At 46.9% G+C, this 9,316-nt stretch overlaps 1 protein-coding gene across 1 annotated transcript; it reads left to right on the top strand.

Moving 5' to 3' along the window:
* The first annotated feature begins 328 nt into the window (after nucleotides 1-328).
* LOC122005003 (60S ribosomal protein L10) lies at nucleotides 329-3,167 on the top strand. The gene is made up of 4 exons (XM_042559897.1): nucleotides 329-477; nucleotides 2,067-2,568; nucleotides 2,675-2,756; nucleotides 2,862-3,167. Exons 1-4 carry the CDS (start codon nucleotides 468-470, stop codon nucleotides 2,940-2,942), a joined length of 675 nt encoding a protein of 224 aa, XP_042415831.1. The 5' UTR covers nucleotides 329-467; the 3' UTR covers nucleotides 2,943-3,167.
* The last annotated feature ends 6,149 nt before the right edge of the window (nucleotides 3,168-9,316 follow it).

The following is a 9,316-nucleotide window of genomic DNA, read 5'->3' as shown; positions in this document are numbered from 1 at the left end:
TTTGGATGATTTAACTATTCTTTACGTCTTTTGGGATTTTTTTTAATGCTATGTATTTTGTGTGTTTTTTGGATGATTTATTTATTGTCAATCAACTTTTAACCACACGAGACGAGAGCCGCAGGATTTCGGCATATCAGTTATAATAAAACACCGTATGCAATGACACCCGATGCGAGCCGTGACGCGAGCACTCACGTCAACTTGAGTTTTCGGAATCGTGAACCGTTTATTCATCTGCTTGACAAGTTGAGAAACGCGTTTTATAAAACATTTTCCCGGTTCGGTTCGACTTCAGTCTACAAGTTGGAGCGCGGTCTACGTAACATTCCAAGACGATTTCCCATTTCGACGGTTCACGCTCTTGCGCGTTTCTGTTCGCTGTCTATAAATACACAGGCAAGGCGAAGGCTGGTGTTTTGATCTCGCAAGGTTTTCGCAGCACGGTTTTCTCTTCGCGCGCGGCCATGGGGAGACGTAAGTCGGCTTTCTCACTAATCTTAAGCCTTTTCTTTCCTTTTGAGTTAGATTGTCATATTTTGCCTGCCTTGGCAATGGAATAAGGTCGAACGATTTTGCTGTCTATTGAACAAGATCGAAGGATTTTCAAAGTCCAGCGTTTCCTTTTTGTTGAAATGATGCATTTTCCCTAAATTACTTTTGCTACCTTCACAATTAACTTTCTGGCCACCATGATTCGGACATATGCGTTTCGTGGTCTTGTCTTCTTCGTAAAGGCATATTCTGTTGATTATTATTAATTATGCACTTATCACTACATCTTTATTGGCCATGAAAAATAAGAGATGGCTCATAGATTCCTAGTTTCTCATTCTGAAATGGATTGGCATAACCAATTTACTACTTTATAGTTTGCTTGGATTCATATAATGGAAGATGGATTACCTCGGGTAAAAGTCCAATATTGTGGTAACTGTGCAACAAATGTTCAGAGGAACAGGATTGTTTACATTATTAATATTACTGGCGCTTTAGTACATTAGTTTATCTTTATGAAGCAACTAGCGCAAGTTTAGATGGGTGCTTCAGTTCCTTGTATTCCTGAATTTTAAGAACACCGGGGTTCTTTTCTAATATCTTAACTGTTCTGAAAAAAAAATTAGTTTTTTTTTTTTTGACAAATTATGCTCTAACATGTTTGGTAGTTGATGCACTAGCATGCCTTCCTAGTGAAGATTAGAATTAAGCGTGTTTTAGGGAGGAAATTGCTTTTTTGAGTACAAATGAGCGTGTTCCCATCAATAGTTAGCGTTTGATAAGTTCGAGTAAGACTAGGTGTGCGTGGATATTGTTGCATTGAATTAGAATCTTAAATCTAATTTGCTGAATCATCAGGGAGGGGCAAAAGAATTGATCAGCTTACTAGATTCCGAGATCTAAATAGACAGGAAGTTAAATGGTTAGGGGTTTTAAACAAAATATAGAAACAATACCTAAGTAGTTATTTGCTAGCACATATCTTAACTGAACAGCTCTGAAATGAATGCATTAGTTGCTTGCTAATTGGTAGAGTTGGTAATGGTCGATCTGCCCCAAACCCGATTCAATCCAAAATATGACTGAGATAAAATCTAAAAGTGATACAACACGACTTGAATACATAATAGGTTGACACGAATTGAGCTGTTTATGAATCCAGTGCATTTCATAGAACATTAATAACTTTAGTTAATTTTATACATATTTTTTAAAATAATATATTATAATGTTTTATTGATCCAAATGACTTGATTTGTATAGAATATGATCAATATGACACTTATAAATTCTCACTCTTATTTATTGATCCAAATTCTCATTCAATGTAACAGTGCAAATGAATGAGAAGTGCCTTGTTACATGCATGATATGGTATAAATGTAGTGAATTAGCCATGGTATTGGTGTGTGAATATGTGGTCAGTTTTCAGTAGTACATGTAGATAGATCAATGTTCTCCTTATTCTAAAAGAATTTATTTTTGGGTGCTCTTGTTAAAAAAACTACACTTTCTCTTACTGAAAAATAGGAATATCTGTATGACTGATTGGATTGCTGTCCATACAGGTCCTGCAAGATGTTACCGCCAGATTAAAAATAAGCCATATCCAAAGTCAAGATTCTGCCGTGGTGTTCCAGATCCTAAGATTAGGATCTATGATGTGGGGATGAAGAAGAAAGGCGTTGATGAATTCCCTTTCTGTGTTCACTTGGTTAGCTGGGAGAAGGAGAATGTATCTAGTGAGGCACTAGAAGCCGCACGCATCGCATGCAACAAGTATATGACAAAGTTTGCAGGGAAGGATGCTTTTCATTTAAGAGTCAGAGTTCATCCCTTCCATGTTCTGCGAATCAATAAGATGCTATCCTGTGCTGGAGCTGATAGGCTCCAGACAGGGATGAGGGGTGCCTTTGGAAAACCACAGGGGACATGTGCCAGGGTGAACATTGGGCAGGTTCTTCTATCCGTTCGTTGCAAGGATGGCAATAGCCAGCATGCACAAGAAGCACTACGACGAGCTAAGTTCAAGTTCCCCGGACGCCAAAAGATAATTGTCAGTGGCAAATGGTATGCATAGAATTGAAATTAAATACTCTCCCTTATAACTAAATCTGGCACGATGATATATGGACTCAGTATGTTGTATTGACATTCTTAATTCATGTTATATCAGGGGTTTTACCAAGTTTAGCCGGGCTGATTATATGAAGTGGAAAAGTGAAAACAGAATCGTCCCAGATGGTGTCAATGCTAAGGTATTTTCTATTTCTTTACCTACACTAGTAACTATATGCAGCGTCATTGCTATCTGATGTCTCATCTGAAATAAAACTCGTCTCTTCATTGTCTGGTTGATGCAGCTACTTGGATGGCACGGTCCACTTGCTGGTCGGGAACCTGGAAAAGCTCTACTGCAGCCGTCAGCTGCTAAAGCTTCTTAGAATATATCTATTGTTCGGTATATGTCTACTATAAAAACAAAAAGTCTGATTGGGACTGTTAAATAAAATTGAAATGGCCTTGAGTTTTGATCCAATCATGTATATTGGAAGGTATAGTCTTGGGACAATATTTCTATGAGGGGAAACTATCTTAGAATTCCAGCTCCTTGTCCTTGTATTGTACAATCAATTTTAGATATACAGATATCCCTTTACGTTTCTTTACGGAACCCACAATTCTCCATGCGTATCTGGATGTGTGTACGGAAGCAGACTTTTTACCTTCTTTTTTGCCTTTTTCAAATAAAAAGTTATTATTGTCTTTGAAAATTCAACGAGCTTATTTTTGTCAGCCGTTTAAATCAATGAGAGTAGTAGTTGGTGCCAGATCCTGAGAATCCAGCCACATTTTAGTTTCAGCTCTGACCATGCTCGAAGCAAAGATTCCAGCTTTGACTCTGATGTATTGTTTAATATTTGAATGGCTGCAGAAATCGTCCTCTAGAAGATGATGGCTTTCAAATTTCAATGAATATCCAGAGTAATTATCCCGCGAGGGGAATTAATAAGGTAATTTTGATCAATTATATAATTTATTTTTATTTTTTAATATAAATTAAATCAAATCATCGTAAAAGATAAAGATTATATAAATTATTTTAAAATTTGCAATTGATTTAAGCAAATTTAATCAAATAAAAAATATTATTAGATAAGATCGATGTGGTAATCATGGCCTTCTTAATAATTACACAATGATTTTAGTTGCATCCACGGGATTAATTGAGTTGGTAAACAGTAGGTTATTATTACATGAAGTTTTGAGGTTGAATCTTAGAATTAGTGGAGCGTAATCCATAGGTTGTAATCCATGTAACCTATGTAAACTCAATTCACCCGTCACTTATTTTATCATCATGATTTATCTTCTCTGTGTTGATATATATATATATCAACACAGAGAAGATAAATCATGATGCTAAAATAAGTGACGGGTGAATTGAGTTTATATATATATATATATATATATATATATGATACGGTGATGAGATAAGAGGGAGGGGCATTTTCGTCATTTCTTATTTTGAGGGTTTGGTGATAAAAGGAGCACTGTTCATCACGAGGAAAAGGGAGGCTTCGTGTAGGGTTTTTTTCCGCCGCCGCTGAGCATAGGAGGGCAGGAGGGTTTTCCTTCGTGTGGGGGTTCTCCGCCGCCAGCAGGGGAGAAAAGGGAGGAGGTTTTTAGGGTTCAGTCGCCGCACTATCTTCCTCTCGCGGGCAAGTGCCTCCAGCCATCGCCCCCTTCTTCTCCTCCTCACGAAGCCGCCACCGGATGGATTCTGAGCCGTCGCCAAGAAGAGACCAGCAGCGTCGCCGGTCGCACACGTCGTCGCTGCCGGTCGCACACCTCCTCCATCGTCGCCGGTCGCACACGTCGCCGCTGTCGGTCGCACACCTCCTCCATCGTCACCGGTGAGCCCTTGATCCCCTCCCCTGCTCCCCTCTCCGCTACCTCCTCCTTTCTCTGACGCTGACGTCGTCGAACAACGCCGCCTCTGCCTCCAACAGCGCCACTTCCACCTCCAACAGCGCCGCCACCGCTTCCAGCGGCCGCCGACGCCTCCAGTGGACGCCTACACCGCCTCCAGTGGGTGTCGCCTCCGGCAACAGCCGCTGCCCCCTCTAGCGGTCACTGTCACCCTCCGGGCAGCCACCGTTTGAGTGCTCAGGTTTGTTTACTCCGACCTTCGAGTCGAGATGATGTTCGCCCTGCGAGCCGATGTGTTTCACTATTCGTATCGTTATTATGCTTGTCAGTTACTTATATCATCGGACTTGTGAGCCGCTATCATATCCGGCCTGCGTGTCGTGTGCCGGCCTGCGTGCTGTTATCATATCCGGCCTACGGGTCGTCTTTTTGGATCCTTGCTGCACCGAATTCCGTGTCGTCGTCCTCAAATCCAGCTCCCTAGTTGACTCACATCCATTTACTCGTCAGGGCCGCAATGACTCGATTAGCACCGCGATCAGCTCACCGATCTATCCGAGGGCGCCCCCTCGGGGCCAGGCTACGTCACTGTTTTCATTCTTTTATTCATTTCATCGTCCTACTATTCGGCTGCTTATATATTCGTGGGACTCGCCTCGAGCATCGGGGTACCAGGGATCGGGGCAACCCGGTCGCTGACTGCAGGTAACGTTGATCGGAGGTCCTCCAATGACTTGGTCAACACAGAAGATAGCTCACCATCCTGGTTATGAAGATGTGGTCAACATTTCAGACACATCACACCGGCAATTCCACCTTCTCAGATTCTCGACAGGAACATATTTGACGTCGTATATGGGAACGCACCTGATCTGGAACGTGAAGATAGACGATGCCGGAAAATTCTACCATACTCATGATCTTGACGGATTTCGACGAGTATATCATATTCTCCTCACTCCATGGGTATTCGGGAGTCAAGAAATTGAGTCAGATCCTCTGCTGGTCGGCAGGTTAGTTTTTTCGTTATATTCTCTTTCTGTCATAGAATCTATCATAGTTTTCCGAGCAAGGACTCCCGTGCCGATCAGTCGGGTTTCTATCATACTAGAGCCATAGGCTTATTGTCGAAGACTTCCGCATCGATCGACCGGGATTGTATTTACGAAGACTCCAGCGCCGATCGGCCAGGATTGTATTTACGAAGACTCTAGCGCCAATCGGCTGGGATTATATTATATTAGAATCACAAACTCATTGACGAAGACTCCCGGGCCGATCGGCCAGGTATATATTATCTGAGCACGAGTTCATTGACGAAGACTCCCGTACCGATCGCCCGGGTTTATATTTTATTAGAGTCAGGAGCTCATCGTTGAAGACTCTCGCACCGATCGACCGGGTTTGAGTTATATTAAAAGACTGACAAGCGGCGACGTTAAACCCAGAGTCGGGCGGCGACTATAAACCCATGAGAAGACCGTCGAGCAGCGACGTTAAACCCTATAGTCGAGCGGCGACTATAAACCCTAGAGTCGAGCGGCAACTATAAACCCATGTGAAGACTGACGAGCGACGACGTTAAACCCAGGTCTCCACCGACAATCGAGCGGCGACCTTAAACCCCCACCTTAGAAGACCGTCGAGCGGCGACGTTAAACCCAGGTCTCCACCGGCGGTCGAGCGGTGACCTTAAACCCGTGTCTTCACCGACCAGCTTATCAGAGCATGTATCTCCCTCGTTCGGGGTCGAGTAGTCTTCACTGGTCTCGGACCAGCTTATCAGCACATCATATTTCCTATCTCCCCCGTTCGGGGGTCGAGTGATCTTCACTGGTCTCAAACCAGCTTATCAAATATTCTATCTCCCCCGTTCGGGGTCGAGCGGTCTTCACTAGTCACGGACCAGTCTTATCGGATTTTCTATCTCCCCCGTTCGGGGTCGAGCGATCGCCACATCGAATCTTCTATCTCCCCCGTTCGGGGTCGAGCGATCGTCACCATCGGATCTTCTATCTCCCTCGTTCAGGGTCGAGTGATCGTCACAATCGGATCTTCTATCTCCCCCATTCCAGATCGACCGATCACCACATCTGATCTTCTATCCCCCCCACCCCGTTCGGGGTCGAGCGATCGTCACCATCGGATCTTCTATCTCCCCCATTCGGGGTCGAGCGATCATCATAATCGGATCATCTATCTCCCCCGTTCAGGGTCGAGCGATCGTCACCATCAGATCTCTAATCTCCCCCAGTTGGGGTCGAGCGGTCTTCACTGGTCGCGGACCAGCATATCAGATATTCTATCTCCCCCGTTCGGGGTCGAGTGATCATCACTGGTCTCAGACCAGCTCATCGGATCTCATATCTCCCCCGTTCGAGGTCGAGATGTCTTCATTGGTCATGGAGCATATCATAACAGCTTATCTCCCCCATTCGGGGTCGAGCTATCTCCAATGGCCGCGAACAAGAATATCCCCATTGGTTTCGAACCAAAATATCTCATAGGTTATGCGCCCGTTCGACTCACAACTTTCGCTTCCCTACGCCTTCGACTCACAGGCTATACTCCAGTTCAGTTCATGTGCGATGCGCCCGTTCGACTCACGACTTTCACCTCCGTGCGCATTCAATTTCATGGGCTATGCTCCCACTCAATTTTCAGGCTCCACTCCTACCCAGCGCTACTTCGCCTCTCCCTTAGTATTTGTCCAGGCGCTCGCTTGGCGTTCGCCAGATAGCTTGCCTGACAGTCGCTCGACCCTATTTTCTGTCGCTCGATCGACACTTTAGTAGCCGCCCGATCATCCACTTAGCCACGCGCGTGTTTTGCTCAACATCCTGGTGGTCATCGGGTCTGCATTTTATGGTCACCTAGTTGACATTTTTAGGTCGTCCGAGTGCATTTTACGGCAATCCAATCGGCATTTTACGATCACCTTGTCGGCATTCTCCGGGTAGCTCGTTTAGCATTCTCATAGTCATCCGATCGGTATCACTCAACCGCCCGTTCGACCATACACTTGAGCTGCTCGGTCGAACGCTCGACATTCTCTCGATGGTCTGGTCAGCATCTATTGGTCGACTGGCCGACATTTTCTCGGTCACTCGTTTGGCATCGCCCGCTCATTCGCCCGGTCAGCATCTTATGGTCACCATGTCGACATTTCGAGATCGCCCGATCACATTTTACAGTCATCCGGGCGACATTTTCTGGGGCTCGATTTCCATTCTTCCGGTCGACATCCTTCTGATCGCCCGGTCGGCATCTTCGCAGTCGCGCGCTTGGCATCGCTCGTCCGCTCGGTCTACTCATGGCCCCGCGTGTCGCTTGGTCTACTATCATTTTACTCGTCGCTTGCTTGACGTTCTACCGCTTGCTCGGTGTCGGTCCGATTGCCGACTTAGTATTATTTCTCGTAGTTCGCTCGGCATCGCTACCATCTCTCACGAGACGCTCTCTCGATTACTCGGTTCGCATTTTTTCGGTTGCCTGATCGACATCTTTTCGATCGTGCGCTCGGCTCGATCGCCAGTCTTTCTACCTGATCAGCATTATCTCCGTTGCCTGGACCGCACTGTTTCTCGTCGCTCGCTCGATACTACTTGAGTCACTTGCTCGACATCACCACAACTACTTGTTCGACGTGATAAGACGAGCCCAGCGATCTAATTTCGCGTTCAGTAGCGATTATGTTTTGGGCTTGGTCTAGTCAGTCGGACTTGCGCCTCCTTCGACTAGACTTGAAGGGGAGACTTATGATACGGTGATGAGATAAGAGGGAGGGCCATTTTTGTCATTTCCTATTTTGAGGGTTTGGTGATAAAAGGAGCACTGTTCATCACGAGGAAAAGGGGGGCTTCGTGCATGGCTTTATTCGCCGCCGCTGAGCACAGGGGGCAGGAGGGTTTTCCTTCGTGTGGGGCTTCTCCGCCGCTAGCAGGGGAGAAAAGGGAGGAGGTTTATAGGGTTCAGCCACCGCACTATCCTCCTCTCGCGGGCAAGTGCCTCCAGCCATCGCCCCCTTCTTCTCCTCCTCACGAAGCCGCCACCGGACGAATTCTGAGCCGCTGCCAAGGAGAGACCAGCAACGTCGCCGGTCGCACACATCGTCGTTGTCGGTCGCACACCTCCTCCATTGTCATCGATCGCACACGTCGCCGCTGTCGGTCGCACACCTCCTCCATCGTCGCCGGTGAGCCCTTGATCCCCTCCTCTGCTCCCCTCTCCACTACCTCCTCCTTTCTCCAACGTCGACGGCGTCGAAGAACGTCGCCTTCGCCTCCAACAGCATCACTTCCACCTCCAACAGTGCCGCCGTGGCTTCCGGCGGCCGTCGGCGCCTCCCGCCGACGCCTCCAGTGGATGTCGACACCGCCTCCAGTGGATGTCGACACCGCCTCCAGCGGGCGTCGCCTCCAGTGACAGCCGCTGCCCCCTCTAGCGGTCACCGTCACCCTCCGGGCAGCCACCGTCTGAGTGCTCAGGTTTGTCTACTCCGGCCTTCGAGCCGAGATGATGTTCGGCCTGCAAGCCGATGTGATTCCGGCCATCGAGCCGATGTGTTTCGCTATTCGTATCGTTATTATGCTTGTGAGTTACTTATATCATCCGACTTGTGAGCCGCTATCATATCCGGCCTGCGTGCTGTGTGCCGGCCCACGTGCTGTGTGCTGGCTGCGTGCCGTTATCATATCCGGCCTACGCGCCGTTATCATATCCGGCCTACGCGTCGTCTTTTTTGATCCTTGCTGCACCAGATTTCGTGTCGTCGCCCTCAAATCCAGCTCCCTAATTGACTCACATCCATCTACTCGTCAAGGCCGTGACGACTCGATCAACACCGCGATCAACTCACCGATCCATCTGAGGACACCCCCCCCGG

This window comes from Zingiber officinale, chromosome 7B (genome assembly GCF_018446385.1).
Source record: "Zingiber officinale cultivar Zhangliang chromosome 7B, Zo_v1.1, whole genome shotgun sequence".
NCBI classification, from domain to species: domain Eukaryota; kingdom Viridiplantae; phylum Streptophyta; class Magnoliopsida; order Zingiberales; family Zingiberaceae; genus Zingiber; species Zingiber officinale.
Note: the sequence above shows the minus strand (reverse complement) of the source record. Positions and strands in the feature narration are given on the sequence as shown.

Bases quoted from the DNA above. Each gene is read 5' to 3' on its own strand.
- LOC122005003 (XM_042559897.1), top strand. The intron at 2,569-2,674 runs GTATGCATAGAA...ATGTTATATCAG, and splicing joins ATAATTGTCAGTGGCAAATG to GGGTTTTACCAAGTTTAGCC. The intron at 2,757-2,861 runs GTATTTTCTATT...TGGTTGATGCAG, and splicing joins CAGATGGTGTCAATGCTAAG to CTACTTGGATGGCACGGTCC.